The 25126-nt window shown below is 41.1% G+C and overlaps 1 protein-coding gene across 1 annotated transcript in view; it reads right to left on the bottom strand.

The window, feature by feature from the left end:
• Positions 1-25126, bottom strand: part of tmem245 (transmembrane protein 245) — a 118838-nt gene that overhangs the window by 26219 nt on the left and 67493 nt on the right. Inside the window, exons 7-11 of the mRNA XM_059972482.1 lie at positions 22481-22585; positions 13314-13396; positions 11586-11676; positions 6761-6859; positions 5907-6038 (exon numbers count right to left, since the gene is read on the bottom strand). Of these exons, the coding sequence (XP_059828465.1) occupies positions 5907-6038; positions 6761-6859; positions 11586-11676; positions 13314-13396; positions 22481-22585 (510 nt within the window). The remainder of the gene's footprint in view (positions 1-5906; positions 6039-6760; positions 6860-11585; positions 11677-13313; positions 13397-22480; positions 22586-25126) is intronic.

Genomic DNA, 25126 nt, shown 5'->3' with positions numbered 1-25126 from the left:
TTTGGGAACATTGTATGATTCAAAGGTATGATCTAACGTAAGGGAAAACTGTGGAAGGTATAAAAAAAGAACTTAAAGCAAGAGATTTTCCACCTATGAAACAAAACCAAAGCACGATAAATTGTCGGTTTACTTCCCGCTCTGCAACAATAAGAGTCTGTTCACCATCTTAAAGAATCACAGAACACTACAGTACAGAAACTGGCCTTTTCTCCCATCTAGTCTGTGCCAAAGTATTTAAACTGCCTAGTCCCATCAACCTGCACCCTGACCATAGCCCTCCAATAACCCTCTCATGCATCTTCCTATTCCAAGTTCTCTTAAATGTTGAAATTGACTCTACATCCACCACTTGTGCTAGCAGCTTGTTCCACACTCTCACCACCGAGTGAAGAAATGGTCCCTCATGTCCCCCTTAAACATTTCACCTTTCACCCTTAATCCATGACATCCCATTGTAGTCTCATCCAACCTCAGTGGAAAAAGCCTGCTTGCATTTACCCTATCTATACCCCTCATAATTTTGTACACCTTTATCAGATGTCCCCACAATCTTCTACATTCTAGGAAATAAAGTCCTAACCTACTCAACCTTTCCGTATATCTCAGGTCCTCAAGTTTTGGCACCATACTTCTAAGTTTTCTCTGTACTCTATCAATCTTATTTACATCTTTCCTGCAGGCAGGTGACCAAAGCTGCTCACAATATGCAAATAAGCCTCACCAATGTCTTATACAATTGCAACATCCCAACTCCTGTATTGAATACATTGATCTATGAAAGCCTATGTGCATTGTTTATGACCCTACCTACCTGTGATGACGCTTTCAAAGAATTATAGATCTGTGTTCCCAGATATCTTCATTTGTAACTCAATAGTTCCTACATGCCTATAACTGCAATGCACTTCCTTTTCTCTCTCTTAACCAGTGCCTCAAAAACTCTTGAAATCAAAGGTTTCCTAAACCTATTATCCATGCCTTTTATTTTGACAGGCACATACAAGCTTTGTAGCCTCAAAATTTCACTTTTGAAGGACTGCCACTTACCGAATACACCTTTGTCAGAAAACAGCTTGTCCCAGTCCACGCTTACCAGATCCTTTCTGATACCATCAAAATTGGCCTTTCTCCAATTCAGAATCTCAACCCGAGCTCCATATCTATCCTTTTCCATAAATACCTTGAAACTAATATCTTTATGTTTATGTTCACTAGATGCAAAGTGTTCCCCTACATAAACTTAGCCATCTGCACTGTCTCATTCCCTAAAAGCACATCAAATATTGCACACTCTCTCACTGAGATTTCTATGTATTGATTAAGGAAACTTTCCTGACCACATCTGACATACTCAATCTCATTCAGTCCTTTTACAGTAAGAGAGTCCCAGGCAATGTGAGTCAAGTTAAGTCACCTACTGTACTACAACCTTATGTTTCTTGCAACAGTCTGCGATCTCTCTACAAATTTTCTCCTCTAAATCCAGTGGACTGCTGGGTTGTCTGTAATATAGCCCCATTAATGTGGTCATATCTTTTTTATTCCTCAATTCTACCCATAAATCCTCACTAGACAAGCTCTCCAGTCTGTTCTGAGCACTGCCATGACATCTTCCCTGACAAGTAATGTGACCCCTCCCCATTTAATCCCTTCCACTCTGTCACATCTAAAGCAATGGCACCCTGAAATATTGAACTGCCAGTCCTGCCTCTCATACAACCAAGTCACACTAATGGCTATAATATCATAATTCCAAGTGCTGATCCATGTCCTGAGCTCCATTTGTCTTTTGTACGATACTTCTTACATTAAAAGATAAGCAGCTCAGAAAATTAGTCTCACCATGCTCAACCTTTTGATTCCTGTCTTTGTCTGAGGTCTTAACAATATCTGTCTCTACAATCACTCCACCATTTGTTCTGGCACTCTGGTTCCCATCTCCTTGCACCTCTAGTTTAATCCCCTACCATGAAGTACTAGCAAACCTTTTTGCTAAGATATTGCCCCCCTCTCCAGTTCAGGTGCAAATCATGCCTTTGGTAAAGGTCCCATCTTCCCTGGAAGAAAGCCAAATGATCCAAAAATCTGAAGCCCTCAGTCCTGCACCAACTCCTTAGCCATGTGATCTTCCTATTTTTCATTTCACTAGCACGTGGCATGGGCAGCAACTCTGAAGGTCCTGTCCTTTAACTTAGCACCTTGAAGTCACACCGTTGAACTTCAACCCTCTTCCTGTCTATAGCATCGGTACCAATATGGACCACGACCTCTGGCTGCTTACCCTCTCATTTAAGAATGCTGAGGACTTGACCTGATATGTCCTGGACCCTGGCACCTGGGAGGCAACATAGCATTGTGGAATCTCATTCTTGTCCACAGAAACCCCTTTCTGTTCCCCTAAGAAACCCCCCATCACCACAGCCTGCCACTCTTTCCTTCTGAGCCAGAGTCAGACTCAATGCCAGAGACCTGACTGAAGTGGTAAACCTGTTGTTGAGGGGGATGGTCACAGGAGTACTCTGCACTAGCTGCTTAAACCCTTCCACCCTCCTATTACCCAATTTCCTATGTCCTGCACCTTGGGTGTAATTACCTTTCTATCACCCCCTCAGCCTTCCAAATAATCCGAAGTTCATCCAGCTCTAGCTCCAACTCCTTAAAACGGAGTATTAGAAGCTGCAGCTGGATGTTCTTCCTGCAGGTAAAGCCTTGCAGACGCAGGTCTCCCTGCTTTCCCACATTCTGCAAGAGCAACATTCAACAATCCTCCCTGGCATCCCAACTGCTCTAACTATGCAGTTATAAAGAAGGAAACAATGAATAAACAGAAAAAAAGATCCATCTACCCCTTTTCTCCTTCTATCACTCAAGCCTCTCTTCTCCTTGCCGAAGCCTCAAATCCCTACTCTAGCATTGTCCACTCCAACAATGGCTGCTCTGCTGGCCCCAGCCTTATTTTTATTTGCCCTTGCTAATGAATCCCAGTCTCTGATTGGCCACTGAAAGTCCTGTGAAGCACTGCTTTTTAATGCACACCTGTTGATCTGTGAATCACCACTTCACTCCGACTGGCCACTGTTCAAGCATGAAGTGCTGCTTTTAGTGCACATTCGCTGACCTGTTTGAGTCACCTCTTCTATCAGACTTGATTCTGATTGGCTGCTGTCAAATATCTATGACTAATGCTTTAATATGCTTTTGTAATAACTATGATTAAATGACAACATAGAATTTACAGAATTACATGAGTATCTAACTCCTTTAGAATCATGTCTAAAATATAACATCAAGTTAAGATATAGCAATGTGCTGCACCCTACTGGCATCACTATATTAAAACATGATGCAAAACAAATGTAAAATGCAATCGAAGCATAGGAGATTCTTCAGAACCATTAAAAAAATCTTCATTGACTATTTTAAAATGAAGATTTAAAAAATCTTTTATTATTAACACCAAAAAACAGGAGGAAATCCAATATTTTGGTGAAATTATATCATATTCATAGAAAATTGGTTTGCATTCCATGTACCACCAAAACTCAAGGGGACAGGGTAGTTAATTAAACATCAACTGAAAATATAAAATTTTAAAAATGGCATTAAAAAGAGATGAACTGCATTCATTGACAGAAATACTTAAGAGTATCACTGAGGATGGGTATCTTACTGGAAATTTATTTCTATGTCACAGAAACAGAATAAGCAGCCTAAGTGTTGTAACATGACATCAGCATGGAAACATTATATGAATACATTGTTGTCATTTGCATAATTTGTTTATTTTTGCATAGGGGTTATGTTATGTTATTCTTTGAATGGGTTCCATGGATTTCTTTGTTTCGTGGCTGTCTGGAGAAGATGAACCTCAGTGTTGTGTACTGCATACATACTTTGATAATAAGTTACCTTTAAGTTTTGTGATCTGATCTTCTAACAAAGATCCTACAAGTTTCTGCTGTACCTCCACTGGCAGTACTTTGTTGGTAAATTTAGAGGTGAAGATCTCTGAGGATATTGCCAAGCCAGGAATATTGTGTGCAATTTGTGACCGCACTTCAGGAAGGATTTGTTTAGGCTCAAAAGGATACAAAAAAGATTCAAAAGGATGTTATTTGGTTTGAGGGCCTTGAGTTATTTAGAAAAATTGGATATGCTAGGCTTGTTTTCCAAGGAGCATAGAAGGCAAGAGGTGACATGACAGAGAAATGTAGAATTATGAGAGGGGTTGATAGCCAATGTTGATTTCCCATGTTAGGGGTGTCTAAAAGAAGGCATAGGATTAAGGAGATGATTTAAAGAGCATCTGTGGGTAAACTTTTCCAAACACAGGGATGATATCTGGAATGAACTGCCAGCTGAGGTTGTGAAAGGAGGAACAATAACAACATTGAAGAGGCATCTTAACAGGAACTTGAATGAGCAAGGCTTAGAGGAAGTAGTTAATACAGTTATGTGGAATGGGCATAGATAAGCATTGATAGTTAGCAAACACAGGGTGGGCCAGAGGGCCAGCTTCTATGCTATACAACTCTAACTGTGGAAGGTATCAGGTACAAGCCTGGGGCTATCTTCAATAGAATAAAGGGACTGAGAATACATTCGTAAGAGGCCTGAATGTGTATCGATTTTACTTAGCATAAAAATCAATATAATGGTGACTGTCAAGGTAAATAGTAGTAGGATTAAAACTGAAGAATATTTTTGTACATAGTAGTGATGCATTGAAAATGTCCTGAAAGAGGCAGAAATCTTCAATGGATTTAAAACAAATTTGTCTTCCAGTAAGACAGTGGCCCACTTGAACACAGTGGACTCAGGGAGCCAACTAAAGGTGCACTTTTCTTTTTAAAATATTGCTTTTTATGTTTGTAGGACTACATTGGACTCCAGGTAACAATGAACACAGTAGGTCTACTGCATCAGTGAGCTGCCCGTTGTTCAGAGCAGCCGGGCAGGCTGTCAAAGGGGAAGCCAGCGCTCGGCTCAAAGGGGAAGCCAGCACTTGGCTCGAAGGGGAAGCCGGCGCTCGGTTCGAAGGGGAAGCCAGCGCTCGGTTCGAAGGGGAAGCCAGTGCATGGCTCGAAGGGGAAGCCAGCGCTCAGTTCGGAGAAGTCGATGGACAGGTCGGAGAGGGTTCAGAGGAGCTGAGCTGGGTGCAGACCGTGTTGCTGCCTGCTACTCGAAGACATTAGAGTTGGTGCACAAAAGCAGCATGTAGTGACTGTCTTGGATGTTTTTCTTGTGATTGCAAGACCCTGTTGAACATTGATAATATAAGAAGCTGCAGGCCTGTTTCACTTGTTCAGTGGCGACACAGACAATGAGGCAGCAGTGTGGCCTCAGTTACAGCAAGGATTAGGCCTCGAATTAGGCCTGCCTGTTGCTGTTCAGGTGAGACGATGCTGGAGGTGGTATAACATGGGCAGGAGCTGGTCTCTCCTGTCAGTGCTGCCCTCCAGTGTTAAATTGGAGGAATGACAGGATGGATTGCTGGGAGCCATACCATCGATTTGCATGTCAATCAGGCACTTGGACTATGTATGTGTTTTCTTGTGTAACGATGTGTGTTTTTTTCTCTCTCTCTCGCTATTTTGAATGTATGTTATTCACCTTGGTCCCAGAGGAATATTGTCTCATTTGACTGTTTCCATGTATGGTTTGAATGGCAAAGTAAATTTGATTTGATTAAAAAAGACACCTGGAGTGTTAACAACTGAAGGCTAATCCAACCATCTCTTTCTGCCTGGCATGGACAGAATGTGCAAATGTATTCACACTGCATCAAATATTAACTAGACAATGCATAACACTTATCCCAATTTTAAAAACTGCCATTACTTTGTGTAGGTGAAATGAAAGACAAGGACTTGTTTTAAACTATTAACATGCAAGATACTCACGGAAAGAAATGTCTCAATGTTCTCATGAATAAAGGAGACAACATCTTGCCAGTCTAATATATCTCCAAGCCAACTATTCTGCCGACTGATAGTGTATTTGTGCCCCTTATGTCTTCCAGAATGAGTTACGTTCTAGGTAAAGAAATAAGAGTAAAAGTAGATTGTCAAAATAAGTAACACATACAACATTGTGAAAATTAATTAGCAGCAGCTCAAGACCACATGGAAAGATCACTTACAGACTTCACAACTATCTGGCAAATGAACACTTTGAAAGAGTAAAATTAAGAAGAACACAAAATGCTGGCAGAACTCAGCAGGTCAGACAGCATCTACGGGAGGAGGTAGTGACGACATTCCAGGCCGACACCCTACGAAGGGTTTCGGCCCAAAACGTCGTCACTACCTCCTCCCAATAGATGCTGTCTGGCCTGCTGAGTTCTGCCAGCATTTTGTGTTTTTTAAAAATTTATTTCCAGCATCTGCAGATTCACTCGTGTTGACTTTGAAAGAGTATATATGTTATTCCAAGGAAGTGGTAGTGAGAGGTAGAGACACTTGTGGGAGGGGAAAGACCTGTGGAAATGGGTGGGGTAACTCTGCAAGAGGATGCAAGGAGGGCCCTGGAGATAGCAAATACATAGATGAGGGAAAGAGGTTAGAGAAATGAGCAGCATGAGTAGGTGCTAGGTAGGAATCTCTCAAGAAGCAGACAGAAGGCAATGGGAGAAATTGAGATCGTGGCAGATTAATAGAGGAGGAAGACTGTAATCACTGTTGTGGGATATTTCATTACTTTTTCTTGACCATATTTATGAGCATTTTATATAGTTACAATTGATATCAACACTCACCTTTACAAACCAATTTTGATATAACCTATCCCAGAGCTCCAGAACTTGCTTCTCTATAACTGTTGTATTGTTCACCTTGTCTCCCAACATCTTATGAAGCTAAACAAGATAGAAGATATAAACACAAGATAATCAGAATAGGATCAATTTTGAGTTATGAGAATATAAGTAATTTAAAAATCAACCAAAAGTTTCAGGAACCAACTAATGCATGATCCAGGGAAGAAATTTAAGAGCTTATCTATGGGGTTATCAACCTTTTTTTTATAAAAAAATGTCATGGAAACCTAGCATTAATGGAGGGGTCTGTGGACCACAGATGAGTTTATATAATTTAAAAGTTGTGACACAAATTCTGAAATGGTTGGGACAAAAAGAGGAAAAATTATAGAGACTAAATAATGAAAAAGAGACAGTACAGGTAAAATTCAAATCTGAGAAACTGGATGCTTTCTTGTACATGGGTCCGATAGATATTTTAAATGTGCACTGCTTAAGACAGACACATAATCAGGGTGCTTCCACAGTTCAGAAATGCTTCACACACAGAAAATAACCTTGCAAATATTAAAATCCTGAACCTGATCCACTGAGTTTCTGACAAGGGGCCTTGGACCTTGAACATAAACCTCGTTTCTCTTTCTACAGTGGTGCCGTCTGATTGCTGAGTGTTTGCAGTACTTTCGAATTTTATTTCAAATTTCTAGCATCTGCAGCTTTTTGATTTTCACCTCACCCTTCATGACTGATGTATTCACTGTTCCAAAAAGAGGATTTCCAAAGTTGGTTAGGAAAGGAATAAATTCTGATTCTTGGTTAGCCTTTTACCAATTTCTTTATTTATTGAAGGACATAACAATTTGAAGAGCAAACGATTCAAAGTTGAACCAAAAGCTGCAGCAGCAATCCTGCAACCACTGTTTACTATAATCTGGGAATGGAGCAAGTACCGAAGGACTGGACAAAGGGTGTCATTGTTAGGGTCCCCAAGAAAGTAGTGCTAAGTGATTGCAACAACTTGTGTGGCATCATACTTCTGTCAGTGCCCAGCAAGATTCTTGCCAAAATCATTGTTTAACGGATTACAAATGCAGTCAATGTGTGCTTGAGGAAAGAGCAAGTGGGCTTCAGGAAGAGCAGAATCTGTGTCAACCAGATCTTCATGCTGCATAACATCAAAGAGCAGTGCACAGTTGGCAGAGACAACTGCTTATAAATTTTGTGGACTTTGAAAAGGCTTTTGGTAACACCCACAGGGGGGAGCCTCTAGTGAATTCGCAGATTTACAAGATCCTTCTAAAAATCGTCCAGTTTATCCGGAGTTTCTATACTAATTTTACTTGCACAGTTGGGGGTTGCAATTTGAGCTTTGAAGTCAAGATTTCAGGCAAGGCTGTGTGATGTCAGGGGTATTATTTAACCCAGTGATTGACTGGGTTATGAGGCAAACAATGAAAGATAAGCAGAGAGGCATTAGGTGGACTTTATTCTCTACTTTAGAAGATCTTGACTTTGTGGATGACCTCATGTTACTAACACATACATACCAGCACATACAGGAGAAAACGCAGCACCTATGTACCTTTGGTGGACAACCTGGACTTTGAGTCAGCCAGAGAAAGACTGCAACCATGACCCTCAAAGTAGAGTCTCCTCCCGTCAAGCCATATGGCACTGAGTTACCCAGAACCAGCAGATTCACCTACCCGGGCAGTATCTTTCGGTATATGAGGAATAACCAAGTACAACATCCACACCATGGTGAAGCTCTACCAGAGCTGTGTTCAGTCCATACTCTTGTACAGGTCAGAACGCTGGTGCATGTTAGACAGCAACCTTGCCAAACTGTCATCATTTGTACACCAGGACCCTTTGTATTTTCTGGCTAAGAAAGGGATCCAACCATGCCCTACACCTTCAGTGTCATCAAGAGACTATGGCCACCATCATCATGAGGAAACGTTGGAGATGGATTGGGTACATGATGAGACCATCATCAAGACAGCACTTCATTGGACCCTTGAAGAGCGGAGGAAACACAGGAGACCTATGACAACTTAGTCCAGTACCGTAAAGGCAGAAATGAGGACTCTGAGCACTCCTGGAGCACAATAGAGAAGATGGGCAAGGACAGACAGAGACAGAGGACCTTCACTGCCGCTCTAAGCACCAGTGGCATAACGGGCAGTAAATAAGTTTATTTATTGAAATATTTTCCCATGAGAATCATTTAGCATAACAGGCTATGCATATTTATTTACACTGTTTCTTTCATAGCTAATCACTGATCAATTAATTTGTCGAGAAATAATGTCACTTCTGTGGAGTGTAAAACTAGAAAGATTGTTGACTGTGATCTGGACCAGCACTTGAGAAAAAAAAGAGGCAAGAGGGAAAGGAGTAGAAGGCAATTTTCCATGCACGTTGAAAACTTTTAATAGTGACAAATTTGAGATTAGTAAACTACCCAAGATCTTGAGCAACTTCATTACTTTTGCTGTTTATTAAGAGTCATAAAGAGATACAGCATAGAAATAGGCTCTTCAGCTCAATGGCACATTTTGACTATCAACTACCTATCTTGCACTAATCCTCTATTATTCATAACATAGGACAGTACAGCATAGTAACGAGCCCATGATCCCATGATGTTGTGCTGACCTATATAAACCTACCCCACAATTAATTTAAGCTGTCCTTTCTACACAGCCTAGAACTGGCCATATTTTCTTACATCCATGTAAGATTCTAAGTGTTTCTTAAATGTCCCAATTGTATCAGCCTCAAACACCAACCCCAGCAGTACTTACTACACGTACTTACCACTCTGCTAAAAAACCTCTGACATCTCCCATAAACTTGTGTCCACTAACCTTAAAAGAATATATTGACCACTGCCTTCCTGTGGAAAAGGTGCTGATGTCCACACTATCTCTGCTTCTCAATCTTATATACCTCTATTAAGGCACCTCTCATTCCTTGTTGTTCCAAATATAAAAGCCCTAGCTTGTGCAACCTTTCCTCACAAGATATGCTCTCTAATCCAGGCACATTCTGGTAAATCTCTTCATGGCCTCTCGAAGCATCCCACATCCTTCTTACAATGAGGTGATCAGAACTGAACACAATTCACCAAGTATGGTCTAACCAGAGTTTTATAGAGGCAAAACAGTATCTCCAGGGACATATCTACTCTAATGTTTTTCATAAGCTCCTTTTTTAACTTCAACATACTCCAGCACAATACCTAATGTATCTGACCTCACACTTGTCAAAGTCCTTCTCTCTGGAGAACACTGAAGCAAGGTACTCTTTACAGGCCTCCCATGCCTCCTCCACCTCCAGGCACGTTTCATTTTCTGTCCCTAATCAGCCCTACCCTCATAATAGTCATCTTCCTGTTTTTCACGCTCATGTTGAATGTTCTGGGGATTTCCTTAATACTACTTGCCAAGGCCTTCTCATGTCCGCTTCTAGCTCTCTTAGGTACATTCTTTAAGTTCCTTCCTGGCTAGCTTGTAACTCTCAAGAGTCCTGTTTGATTCTTATTTCCAAACCTTAAGAGTGCTTCCTTCTTTCTCTTGACTAAATGTCCATCTCTCTTATTAACCATGGTTCTCTCAACCTACCAAAACCTATCCAGAACCCCATGCAGGTGCTTCCTAAACAACTTCCACATTTCCATTGTGCATTTCCTTGAGAACATGTTCCCAATTTACATTCCTATGTTTCTACCTAATACCATCATAAGTAGCCCACTTCCAATTAAATACTTTCGCATATTGTCTGCTCTTATTCTTGTCCATGGCTATGCTAAAGGTTGGAGGGGTTGTAGTCTCTATCTCCAAAATGCTCTCCCACAGAGAGATCTATCACCTGACCAGATTCATTTCCTACTAATAGATCCAGTCTAGCCTCTCTTCTGGTAGAACTGCCAACATACGATGTCAGGAATTCTTCCTCGGCACATCTAACAAATTCTGACCCATCTAAACCTCGTGTACTGAGGAACTGCCAATCAATATCAGGAAAGATAAAGTCACCCATAACAATAGACTCATCATTTCCTGTCCTTGCAAAAGCAAAGTCTTTCCCATGGCCACATCATAATTCCATGTATATATCCGTGCTCTAAGGTAATCACTCTTGTTAATACTACTTGTGTTAAAGTAAAATTCTCCCCCCCTTGTCCTCAACTCTCCCCAGATTCTATCACTCACTCGGACGACTTACAGTGGTCAATTGAACACATATATCTTTGGAATGAGAGGGGAAACCGATGTGGTATACAAAATCCTCAAGCTGATTGAAGAACATATAGTAATTAAGATCCTTTTTTCATTTGTTTGTAGACAACATAGAAAAGCAAGGTATGCATGCTATCCAAGCTCACGGCCAAAGTATTACAGAGAAATAAAGGTATACAGATGACCAAGATGTCTTTCCATAGAATAAATGTTCTTCCTGATTCCATTTTGAATCATCTGTGACAATAAGTGTTTAATCTTTCATCAAAATAATGCTACATTTACTTCTAATTCTGCTTTTGAGGAATGTAAAGAACAACAAAAATGTTAAGGGAAATAGAATGGTTTAAGAACAGTATATGATTTAAGTGCCATATTCTACTCCTTGACTGATTAAGATTACCTAGAGTTCTATCCTCAAGCTGTTTTTTTTGTTTGCCCAAAAGTTAAATGTTCTTGACAGGAACCCAAACTAACACTGCTCTTTGCAACACCACGTTACTACACAAATGAGCTCTGGCGATCTTTCCTGTAATTAAATTGAAATCAATTCTAGATATTAGAAATCAGAATTTCACCTTGTGGGTTATCCACTCTCTTCCATACTGGTAGACATTGTTAGCAGCAGAATTTAGTGCCTTCTGTATCACCTGGGCCTCAGGTAGCCAGCTGAAACAATTCAATGATCAAAAGGTGACATGAAAATTGGAGAAGCACAAGTTTAACACATCCAAACAGCATTGCATGGCTTTTGCGTACACTGCAAAATCATATTATCCATAAGGTCACTGTTCATTCACCAACTACAAGAAAATTATTCAAAACAAAGTGATATTACATAATTTAATATTTTAAATTCTTTAAAATTATTTGTTAAAATCATCATCAATGGTCCTCCACTTCTTTCTTTGCTTTGGCAGCATGCTCTTGAATCTTTCCATATCATCGAAAAACTTTATATCTGACTGACCTCTTAGCCATATTACTCTCTTTAGTTACTGATTACCTGCAAAGGCCCTTCAAGATTTTTAACATGTTAATCTGCCCTTTACCTTCCCTACCCAAATAAGTGCCATGTCTAATTCTCTCATCTCTAACTAGCCAAGCCACTCATTCTCTGCACCCTAATTTGTTTTGCTACGAGCGGGTTATGATCAGAGTCGAATCCTACACTGTATTCATAATCTAGCCAGAGTTAATGATTTAACAACTTTCTCACTTTTCTAGCTAATGCCTCATTTAAAATCTGTATTGAACTTTTATTATGTTGCAGATATCCAATTTTTACATCCACTGTATCATTTATTTTTCAGTCCAACTCATTATTTTAATTCCACAAAGTGTCAAAGTGGCTTGCTTGTAACATTTCTATATTTTCAAAGAAGTTAGTGAGAATTTATCAATTCTTCCTTTGGATGTTCATGCTGGCGATTTATTTATCTGGATAAATGGTAATTTCACCTCCTGATGGGGCAAGTGAAGTTGAGTGAAGTTACCCCTTCTGTCTGAGTCCTGAGGCTTCTGCACCTTCCTTCCTGATGGCTGCAGTGAGGAGAGAGCATGACTGGGCGGTGGAGGTTCCAGATGATTTACGCGCTGATTTTCTGCAACAATGCTTCATGTAGATGTGCCCAATGGTGGCGAGGGCTTTACCCGTGGTGGACTGGACCATATCCACTACATTTTGTAGGATTTTCTATTCAAGAGCATTGGTGTTTCCATATAGACTGTGCTGCAGCCAGTTGATATACTCTTCACTATACATCTAAAGATGTTCAGCATAGTTTTAGATGACATGCTGGATTTTTGCAAACTCTTAAGGAAATAGAGGTGTTGCCATGCTTTTTTTGCAATTGCACTTAACACGCTGAACCTAAGACAGGTCCTCCAAAATGATAACACCAGAACTTCAGTGTTGCTGTCCATCTCCACCTCTGATGTGGACTGGCTTACAGACTCTTGTTTTCCTTCTCCTTAAGTCAATAATTAGCTCCATGGTCTTGCCAACATTGAGAAAGAAGCTGTTGTTACAGCACACTCAGCCATTTTCAAACTCCCTCCTATACGCTGATGCATCACCACCTTTGACTTGGCCTATGACAGTAGTGTCGTCAGCAAATTTGAATATGGCATTGGAGCTGTGTTTAGCCACACAGTCATAGGTGCAAAGTGAGTGTAAATGTAGAGACCATGAGAAAGCACAGGTACATTTGCGTCAAGGATTATGCAGATACAACAGAAAGAAATGAAATGCAGACTACAAAAAAAAAACTTGTAAACAAACAATTAGTAATTTTATTGCTTACTTTGCCCATTCCGGATGGTTAGCAACGGTCTCATTTATCAGATTGCTGGTGACTTTGATGATGTGAACACTTTCCTCATGAACCTACAAAAGCACAGAACCAGCGAAAGAATCAAAAATGTTCTGGATTTTTTTTATTAGTGGATTTTAAAATACATTTTCATTCACTTATTCTTGTAAATTAAGTTATGGCCAAATTCATATTTATTTATTTTTATCCTAGGCACTGCCATAAATTTGACATTTATTAGCTATTGCTACAAATGGTAGAGTCTTTCTTGAGCATGAGGAAATCTGCAGATGCTGGAAATTCAAACAACACACACAAAATACTGGTGGAACACAGCAGGCCAGGCAGCATCTATAAGCAGAAGCACAGTCTACCTTTCGGGCTGAGACCCTTCATCAGGACCTTCGTCAAGATAGGAGAGGACAGAAGGCCATAGAAGAAAGAAAAGGGGAGGAGCACCAGAGGGAGATGAGAGAGGGAAATGGGAATGAGGAATGGTGAAGGGAGGGGGAGCAATATGGGAAGTTCATGAAATTGATGTTCATGCCATCAGGTTGGAAGGTACCTCTGACCTGACTGTGGCCTCATCGTGACAGTAGAGGAGACCATGGACTAACATGTTGGAAATGGAATGAGATGTGGAATTAAAATGGGCCACTAGAAGATCCTGTTTTTTTTTTCTGGTGGACAGAGTGTAGGCGCTCAACAAAACAGTCTCCCAATCTACGTCAGGTCTCACCAATATACGTTGTGCCACACTGGGAGCACCAGATACAACAGATGACCCCAACAAACTTATAGTGAAGTGTTGCCTTGCCTGGAAGGACTGTTTAGAGCCCTGAATGGTAGCAAGGGAAGTGGTGTAAGGGTAGGTGTAGCATTTGTTCTGTTTGCAAGGATAAGTACCAGGAGGGATATCAGTAGGGAAGGAGGAATGGACAAGGGGGTTGCAGAAAGCAGAAAATGGAGGGGTGGGGGGGGGTAGTGAGAGATGTACTTGGTGATGGGATCCCCTAGGAGATGGCGGAATTTATTTGAGGGTTATGTGCTGGATGCGGAGGCTGGTGGGTGGTAGGTGAGGACAAAAGGTACCCTATCCCTGGTGGGGTGGCAGGAGGATGGGATGAGGGCAGACATGCATGAGATGGAAGAGATGTGGTTGAGAGGAGTGTTGATAATGGAGCTCCATTCTTTGAAGGAATAATTAGCATGGCTTTGTCAAAGGCAGGTCATGCCTTAGAAACCTGATTGAATTTTTTGAGGATGTGACTAAACACATTGATGAAGGAAGAACAGTAGATGTAGTGTATATGGATTTCAGCAAGGCATTTGATAAGGTACCCTAGGCAAGGCTTATTGAGAAAGTAAAGAGGCATGGGATCCAGACCTTGCTTGCCCATAGAAAACAAAGAATGGTTGTAGATGGGTCATATTCTGCATGGTGGTCGGTGACCAGTGGTGTGCCTCAGGGATCTGTTCTGGGACCCCTTCTCTGTGATTTTTATAAATGACAAGGTTGTTGTGGTGGGAGATTTTAATTTCTTAAATATTGAGTGGCATCTCACCAGAACAAGGGGTTTAGATGGGGTGGAGTTTGTTAGGTGTGTTCACGAACCTGTATGATGACACAATATGTAGATAAGCTTACAAGAGGAGAGGCTGTACTTGATCTGGTAAACACAAAGTACACTGCAGATGCTGTGGTCAAATCAAGACGTACAAAAAAGCTGGATGAACTCAGCAGGTCAGGCAGCATCTGTTGAAAGAAGCAGTCAACGTTTCGGGTCGAGACCCTTTGTCAGGACTAAAGAAGGAGGGGGAAGGGACTCTATAAAGAAGGTGGGGGGAGAGGGTGGAAAACCAATCAAAGGGTGGGGGAGGGGAAGCAGGGAGGGGATAGGCAGGAGAGGTGAAGAAGGAATCTAAGGGGAAAGCACTATGGATAGTAGAAGAAGGCAGAGTGATGAGAGGTGACAGGCAGCTAGAAGAGGAGACAGAGTGAAGGTGGGATGGGGAAGAGAGAGGGTGGGAACTACTGGAAGTTGGAGAATTTGATGTTCATACCAAGGGGCTGGAGACTACCCAGATGGTTTATGAGGTGTTGCTCCTCCAACCTGAGTTTGGCCTCATCATGGCAGTAGGGGAGGCCATGTATGGACATATCATATCATACTTGATCTGGTACTGGGAAATAAACCTGGTCAGGTGCCAGGTCTCACAGTGGGAAAACATTTTGGAGATAGTGATCACAATTCTATCTCCTTTACCATAGCATTGGAGAGGGATAGGAACAGACACTTTAGGAAAGCATTTAATTGGAGTAAGGGGAAATATGAAGCTATCAGGCAGGAACTTGGAAGCATAAATTGGGAACAGATGTTCTCAGGGAAATGTATGGCAGAAATGTGGCAAATGTTCAGGGGATATTTGCATGGCATTCTGCAAAGGTATATTCCAATAAGATAGGGAAAGGATGGTAGGATACAGAAACCATGGTGTACAAAGGCTGGTGAAAATCTGTCAAGAAGAGCTTATGAAAGGTTCAAAAAACTAGGTAACGATAGAGATATAGAAGATTATAAGGCCAGCAGGAAATAGCTTAAGAATGAAATTAGGAGAGCCAGAAGGGGTCATGAGAAGGCCTTGGTGAGCAGGATTAAAGAAAACACCAAGGCATTCTACAAGTACAGTGGCATACAAAAGTCTGGGCACCCCTGGTCAAAATTTCTGTTACTGTGAATAGCTAAGTGAGTAAAAAGCGATTTCCAAAAGGCATAAAGTTAAAGATGACACATTCCTTTAATAGTTTAAGCAAGATTATTTTTTTATTTCCAAAATATTATTCAAAATACCAAAAAAGTTTGGGCACCCCGCATGGTCTTAGTAACACCCCCTTTGACAGGTATCACAGCTTGTAAACACTTTCTGTAGCCAGCTAAGAGTCTTTCAATTCTTATTTGGGGGATTTTCACCCATTCGTCCTTGCAAAAGGCTTCTAGTTCTGTGAGATTCTTGGGCCGTTTTGCATGCACTGCTCTTTTGAGCTCTATCCACAGATTTTTGATTATGTTTAGGTCAGGGGCTGTGAGGGCCATGACAAAACCCTCACCTTGTGCCTCTTGAGGTAGTCCATTGTGGATCTTGAGTGTGTTTAGGATCATTATCCTGTTGTAGAAGCCATCCTCTTTTCATCTTCAGCTTTTTTACAGATGGTCCGATGTTTGCTTGTAGAATTTGCTAGTATTTAAACATACTTTTGCTCATTGTGGCCAAAAAGTTCTATTTTAACTTCATCAGTCCACAGGACTTGTTTCCAAAATTTATCAGGCTTGTTTAGATGCTCCTTTGCAAACTTCTGACGCTGAATTTTGTGGTCAGAACACAGGAAAGGTTTTCTTCTGATGACTCTTCCATAAAGGTCACATTTCTGCAGGTGTCACTGCACAGTAGAACAGTGCACCACCACTCCAGAGTCTGCTAAATCTTCCAGAAGATCTCTTGAAGTCAAATGGGGGTTCTGATTTGCCTTTCTAGCAATCCTACGAGCAGTTCTTTCGGAAAGTTTTCTTGGTCTTCCAGACCTCAACTTGACCTCCACTATTCCTATTAACTGCCATTTCTTAACTACATTAAGAAATGAGGAAACAGCTACCTGAAAACGCTTTGCTATCTTCTTATAGCCTTCTCCTGCTTTGTGGGCATCATTTATTTTTAATTTTCAGAGTGCTAGATAGCTGCTTAGAGGAGCCCATGGCTGCTGATGGTTGGGACAAGGTTTGAAATTTGCATCACCTGGCCTTTCCTAACGATGACTGTGAACAAGTCATAGCCCTAACAAGCTAATTAAGGCTGGGACCTTGGTAAAAGTTATCTGAGAGCTCAAATCTCTTCGGGTGCCCAAAGTTTTGCATGGTGTTCCTTTCCTTTTTTCACTTTAAAATTGTACAAAACAAAACTAATGCACTAATCTTGCTTAAAATGTTGAAAAGAACATTTCATCTTTAACTTTAAGACTTCTGGAGATCAGTTCATCTTCTGCTCGCTTAAGTATTCACAGTAACAGAAATTTCGACCAGGAGTGCCCAAAATTTTGCAGGCCACTGTACGTGAAGAGCAATAGGATAAGACGTGAGAGAATAGGACCAATCAAGTGTGACGGTGGAAAAGTGTATATGGAATTGGAGGAGATAGAGGAAGTACTTAATGAATACTTTGCTTTAGTATTCAATATGGAAAAGGATCTTGGCGATTGTAGAAATGACTTACAATGAATTGAAAAGCTCCGGCATATAGACATTAAGAGAAAGGATGTGCTGAAGCTTTTGGAAAGCATCAAGTTGGATAAGTCACCGGGACTGGACAAGATATACTCCAGGCTAATATGGGAGGTGAGGGAAGAGATTGCTGAGCCTCTGGCAATGATCTTTGTATCATCAATGGGGACAGGAGAGCTTCTGGAGGATTGGAGGCTTGCAGATGTCATTCCTTTGTTCAAGAAAGGGAGTAGAGATAGCTCAGGAAATTATAGACCAGTGAGTCTTACTTCAGTGGTTGGTAAGTTGATGGAGAAGACTCTGAGAGGCAGGATTTATGAATATGTGGAGAGGCATAATATGATTAGGAATAGTCAGTATGGCTTTGTCAAAGGGAGGTTGTGTCTTACGAGTCTGATTGAATTTTTTGAGGATGTGACTAAACACGTTGATGAAGGTAGATCAGTAGATGCAGTGTATATGGATTTCAGCAAGGCATTTGATAAGGTACCCCATGCAAGACTTATGGACAAAGTAAGGAGGCATGCGATCCAAGTGGTGTGCCTCAGGGATCTGTTCTGGGACCCGTTCTTTTCGTGATTTTTTTATAAATGACCTGGATGATGACACAAAGGTTGGGGGTGTTGTGGATTGTGTGGAGAGCTGTCAGAGGTTACAGCAGGACATTAATAGGATTCAAAACTGGGCTGAGAAGTGGCAGATGCGAGTTCAACCCAGTGTGAGGTGCTTCATTTTGGTAGGTCAAATATGATGGCAAAATATAGTATTAATTGTAAGACTCTTGACAGTGTGGAGGATCAGAGGGATATTGGAGTCCAAGTCCACAGGATACTCAAAGTTGCTGCACAGGTTGACTCTGTGGTTAAGAAGGCAGATGGTGCATTGGTCTTTATCAACCATGGGATTGAGTTCAAGAGCCGAGAGGCAATGTTACAGCTATATAGGACCCTGGTCCACTTGGAGTACTGTGCTCAGTTCTGGTCACCTCAAGGATGTGGAAACTACAGAAAGAGTGCAGAAGAGATTTACAAGGATGTTGCCTGGATTGGGAGCATGCCTTATGAGAATAGGTTGAGTGAACTCGGCCTTTTCTCCTTGGAGCAATGGAGGATGAGACATGACCTGATTGAAGTGTATAAGATGATGAGAGGCATTGATCATGTGGACAGTCAAAGGCTTTTTCCCCAGGGCTGAAATGGCTAACACGAGAGGACACAATGTTAAGGTGCTTGGAAGTAGGTACAGAGGAGATGTCAGGTGCAAGTTTTATTATGCAGAGGGTGGCGAGTGCATGGAATGGGCTGCTGGCAACAGTGGGGGAGGCAGATACGATAGGGTCTTTTAAGAGACTCCTGGATAGGTAAATGGAGCTTAGTAAAACATGAGGGCTATGAGTAACCCTAGGTAATTTCTGAAGTACACGTTCAGCACAGCATTGTGGGCCAAAGGGCCTGTATTATACTGTAGGCTTTCGATGTTTCTGTTTCTATCTCCTTCGTTCGGGAATGAAAAGCCTCATCCTGACAGCCAATGCAGCGAAGACAGAGGAACTGAGAGAAGGGGATGGCATTTTTACAAGTAACAGGGCGGGAAGAGGAATAGTCCAGGGTGAGAATCAGTAGGTTTATAATAGATATCAGTAGTATTGCTGTATCCAGAGACAGAGACAGAGAGATCAAGAAAGGGGAGGGAGATGGACCAGGTAAATTTGAGAGCTGGGTGGAAGCTGGAGGTGAAGTTGATGAAGACGACGAGCTCCACACGGGTGCAGGAAGCAGCACCAATGCAGACGTTGATGCAGCATAGGAAAAGTTGGGGAGTGACACCAGTGTAGGCTTGGAATATAGACTATTCCACACAGCCAACAAAAAGGCAGGCATAACTGGGACCCATGCAAGTACGCATGGCGACACCTTGTTCAAAGGATGTAGAAGAAGGCAAAGGAGAAATTATTGAGAGTAAGGACAAGTTCTGCTAGGCAGAGGTGGAGGAGAACTGGTTGGGTCTGGTGTCCAGAAATAAACAGAGAGCTCTGAGGCCTTCCTGGGGTGGGGGCGGGGGATGGGATGGAGCTGTATAGGGACTGGACATCCATAAAATGCTCATGGCCAGGGAACTTGAAATCATTGAAAAGATCAAGAGCATGTGAAGTGTCATAGATGTAGGTAGGAAGGGACAGAACCAGGCGGGATAAAACAGAGGTACACAGATATAAGTTCAGTGGAGCAGGAACAAGCAGAAACAATAGGTCTACCTGGACAGGCTGGTTTGTGGATCTTGAATACAGGGTAGAAATGGGATTTGCTGGGTGAGGGAATGATGAGGTTGGTGGCAGTGGATGGGAGATTCCCAGAATTAACAAGGTCACAATGGCGTGGTAGACAATGACCTGGTGCTTAGTGGGATGCTATTGAAGGGTTAAGTAAGAGGAGGTGTCTGGCAGTTGTTGCTGGACCTCAAGAAGGTAGAGGTAAGTCCACCAGACTACTAGAGCACCTCCCTTATCTGCGGGTTTGATGGTGAAGTTAGGATTAGTGCAGAGAGAGTGGAGAGCAGAGTATTCGGAATGAGTTTAGTTGGATTTGGAAAGAGGAGTGGTGAAGTCGAGACTTTTGATGTCCTGTCGGCAGCTGGCAATGAAAAGATCCAGCGAAGGCAGAAGACCAGAGTGGGGTGTCCAGGAAGGGATTTTATTGAGACCTGAAGATCCACACAGAAACTTGTTGCTCCAAAACAGGTAGATATTTCTGCTGGAAAGCAGCAAGAGTGGGAGAATGTGCAGAAGCCGTGCAGGGTAAGGTGAGATGCTGAAAACCTTCCAAGACAGGGTGGAGGATTAAATTAAGAAAACTAGGAGAGATCAGCTAACATTTTCTTATATATTAAAAATAGTTATATTGAGAATATGGCAATAATTTACTTAATCTGAAATTAAACAGCCCAGTGATGAAAAACAAATGGATTAAACCTGAGATTGCTGTTTGGTTTTTATTCTAGTAATAGAAACTAGGCAGGACATCCCATTGAATATGTCATGGGAAATCAGGATACATCTGGCATGAACACCTTTGGTGCAGAAAACACCCACAACTGAAAGAGCCAAAATTCCAGATTCTGAGCCCAGGGTACAGCTGATGCTACAATAGTGCATCCATATGGTGGAGTGTCATAGAAAAAAAACACATTTCAGAAAGATGATCATCCCAAAGAAGGTAAAGACAGAATAAGTAATCACTAGGTAGTTAAAGCAGATGCAGTAGTGTGGGAGTAACTGGTATTTAGCTTTGAATACTGTAAGGAGTTCACCTAGAACCAAGACTACAATAGCATGGGCGAAGTGTCAGGAGATGGGGAAAGTTAGTGGAAGGATCATGAAATGGTCTGGAAAACTATGAACCATTCACAGTTTAACTCCTTAGTCCTCTCTTCCAATTCCACTACCCATCTTTTCTTAGCACTTCACCTGTAAATGTGGAGCATGCAACACCTGCATTTTTTACCTTGGATATCAGTGAGATAAAGAGGATTTCAAAGAGTCAGGATAGTTTTGGGAGAGCTTTCATTATCGTGTGGAAGATCGGTGACCACCTGAGACAGTATTCAAATAGTTGAGTTTATGCCTAATAGAAGCCTGGATAGGGGTTTCATCAGCAAATAATTAATGCAAATTCTCTTATGACTTATTTCCCCAGTGATTTTTTTTTTACACTTAACATCATGATAGACAGAATATGGCTATAAATGTGAAAGAAAGCTGCTCTTTTAAATGTTAAGACATATAATAAAATACAGGTTTTGCAGGACTACTGTCAATAAAAATAGATGCAATATAGAAAAGTTTATACATTGAATTACATAAAAGTGGAATGTATATCAGTGACACCTGACGTAGATTGGAGACCGCTTTACTGAGCACTTATGCTCCATTTGCCAGAAAAGGTGGGATCTCCCAGTGGCCACCCATCTTAATTCCCATTCCGATATGTCTATCCATGGTCTCCACCAATGTCGTGATGAGGCCATGCTCAGGTTGGAGGAACAACACCTTTTAATCTGTCTGGATAGCTTCCAACCTGATGGCATGAACATCGATTTCTCGAACTTCCTGTAATAGCCCCCCACTTTACCATTCCGCATCCCCTTTTCCCTCATTCACCTTATTTCCTTGCCTGCCCATCACCTCCCTCTGGTCCTCCTCCCCCTTTTTATTTCTTCTATGGCCTTCTATCCTCTCCTCTCAGACACCTCCTTCTCCAGCCCTTTATCTCTTTCACCAATCAGCTCTCCAGGTTAGCTCTTATCTTCATCTCTTCCCCTTCAGGTTTCACCTACCGCCTTGTCTTTCTCCCTTCCCTTACCTTTTAACTCTACTCATCTTTTTTTCTTCAATCCCATTGAAGAGTCCCAGCCCAAAATGTCGACTGTACTCATTTCATAGGTATTGCCTGGCCTGTTGAGTTCCTCAGCATTTTGTGGGTGTTGCATGTATATTCATAATGCCATATACCCAAGGAAATGATTAGCAAACTTCTTTTTTTTAAACTGGAATTCTATTCAGGATTTAGTAGCTGCCCCACTGAATTGTCAAAACAGTTTATATTTTAATTCCTTGAATGCCAATTATTTTCTGTCTACCTCATTCCAATCTTTGCAACCACACAATCAACAGCTCACCCTCCATCTCCCTGGCATCTTCTCTACAATCCCCACCTCATCACCCACCCACCCACACAAGTACATACACCTTACTAAGTACCACTGCACGATTTCTCCTGTGTAACTCCAAAAGATATTTTGCATGTGTGTCACTATTTGGAAACATCAGCTTAGGACAGCGTACTTCCTCAATGTTCTTTTTTCTCAAAAAAATGTACACATCTTTACCTTTGCAGTTAGGAGCAGAGCCAGAAGTAGTGTTCCCATAACCAACAAAAAGATGATAAAAACGCTGATTAACTTATCCAATGATTTCTCCAGACAAAAAATAATCTGAAAGTAAAAGCAAAATACTAGTACTATGATCAGTGTCTATTGAGAAAATTCAAGTACTTATGAAACATGCAGAAACTTGTGCTATAAATACGTAATTCAGCCATGTGTATCAAACATGTTGTAAACTGTTCAGGCAAAACCCTCTGCAGCTCTCATAAATGAATAACGTTCGTGGAAAGTGCAGATCCTTTGATAAATCTGTTAAGAATTGCATCAAGTGCAGAAGGACTAATGAAGTAATGATGTTAATGCTGTATTCATAATGCAGACGAAACACAACCAATTAAATCAAAGTCAAAAATTCTGGAGTGTACATTTTTCTTTCAATGGAACTAAAATCAAAATTTGGACATTAAAATGAATTAAAAGTGCTTCTTTACATTCAAATTTCTAAGCAAAGTTGTAACAAAGGTTAGATATAGTGTACAGTACAACTTTTGCAAATGGCCCAAGCCATATAACCATGTAACAATTACAGCACAGAAACAGGCCATCTCGGCCCTTCTGGTCCGTGCCGACGCTTACACTCACCTAGTCCCACTGACCCGCACTCAGCCCATAACCCTCCATTCCTTTCCTGTCCATATACTTATCCAATTTTACTTTAAATGACAATACCGAACCTGCCTCTACCACTTCTACTGGAAGTTCATTCCACACAGCTACCACTCTCTGAGTAAAGAAATTCCCCCTCGTGTTACCCTTAAACTTTTGCCCTCTAACTCTCAAATCGTGTCCTCTTGTTTGAATCTCCCTTACTCTCAATGGAAAATGCCTATCCACGTCAATCAATCTATCCCCCTCATTATTTTAAATACCTCTATCAAGTCCCCCCTCAACCTTCTACACTCCAAAGAATAAAGACCTAACTTGTTCAGTCTTGCCCTGTAACTTAGGTGCTGAAACCAAGGTAACATTCTAGTAAATCTTCTCTGTACTCTCTCTATTTTGTTGATATCTTTCCTATAATTCGGTGACCAGAGCTATACACAATACTCCAAATTCGGCCTTACCAAAGCCTTGTACAATTTTAACATTACATCCCAACTCCTATACTCAATGCTGTGACTTATAAAGGCCAGCATACCAAAAACTTTCTTCACCACATGAGATTCCACCTTCAGGAAACTATGCACCATTATTCCTAGATCACTGTCAATTCCTGTGAAAATTTTTCCATTTTTCCATAAACATTGACCTAGAAATGTGCATTAATAAATCTTTACAGTCATAATTAGAGAGGGTTTAATATACAACTAAACTATCTATAGTGTATTCAAAGGTCAAAATAAATTTGCTATCGAAGTACATGTCACCATATACCTTGCTTTATTTTATTTATTTAGTAGAGTCCCACTACCTGTTGCAGGTTCAAGAGTTAATTCAAAAGGACTCAGTGCAAAAATAAGTGCAATCAGGAAATTAATAATCTGTTCTCTGATAAACCCAAATAAGACAAGTGGTGCAGAGATTAAATCTGTCCCCTATGAAGGCATCCACATCCACTAGCATACTGATCTTGCACCTATTAAAAATAGAGTGGTCAAATGGCTAATCTCTAAGAGGAATTGAGTTTAATTATTAGACTCAGTTTGAAGTAGTTGAATAGTAGCACTGCCACCATGTGCAGATAAATATTGAATTTCTGTAGGTGCTGTCAAAGACTCTGATCTTCAACAGGATCTGCTTATCTGGCATAATTTTCTGATGTCAATCTCCTGAGAATGCCTGCGTTTCCAAATAATTATTCCCGTTTAAAACCCCAGAAACTGTCATGCCCTGTAACACAAAGTGTTACTGAAAAGTTAAAAGGTTTGCCAATACATGATTACTTGCCAATACATGATTACTATTTAATGAACATGTCAGAATCTGGCTTCTTTGAAATTATTTTAGAATATGATGATTTTATTTTTAGGTTTTAACCTTAATTTGATACTCTGTGTGATGTTTAAGAGTTAGTTCCCTACTTGCCTCCTGAGATTTCTTCAATGTGATTGTTTTGCCTACTGTCACAACAGGTGAACAGCAATGCCATTTCAATGGCTCGTCACTCATCTCTGAAATATCTGGACAGTGAAAATCAGGATGCACTTCACTGACAACTGCTCAGCATTCAACACTATCATCTCCTTGAAACAAATCAATAAGCTCCAAGGCCTAGGCTTTGATACCTCCATGAAACAACTGGATCCTCAACTTTCTCACTTGCAGTTCAGCTTGGCAACAACACTTCCACAAACACCATCAGCACAAGTGCACCACAAGGCAGTGTGCTCAGCCCCAAGCTCTACTCTCTTTATATTTATGACTGTGAGGCTAAGTATAGCTCCAATTCCATACTTAAGTTTGCTGATGACACCACTGTTGTTTGCAGAATCAAAAGTGGTGAAGAATCGACATATAGGAGGGAGATTGGAAATCTGGCTGAGTGGTACCACAACAACCTTTCACTCAACGTCAGCAAAACCAAATAGCTGATTATCGACTACAGGAGGAAGAAAGTGGAGATTGATGAGCCATTCCTCATCAGGGAAT

This window comes from Hypanus sabinus, chromosome 6 (genome assembly GCF_030144855.1).
Source record: "Hypanus sabinus isolate sHypSab1 chromosome 6, sHypSab1.hap1, whole genome shotgun sequence".
NCBI lineage: Eukaryota > Metazoa > Chordata > Chondrichthyes > Myliobatiformes > Dasyatidae > Hypanus > Hypanus sabinus.
Note: the sequence above shows the minus strand (reverse complement) of the source record. Positions and strands in the feature narration are given on the sequence as shown.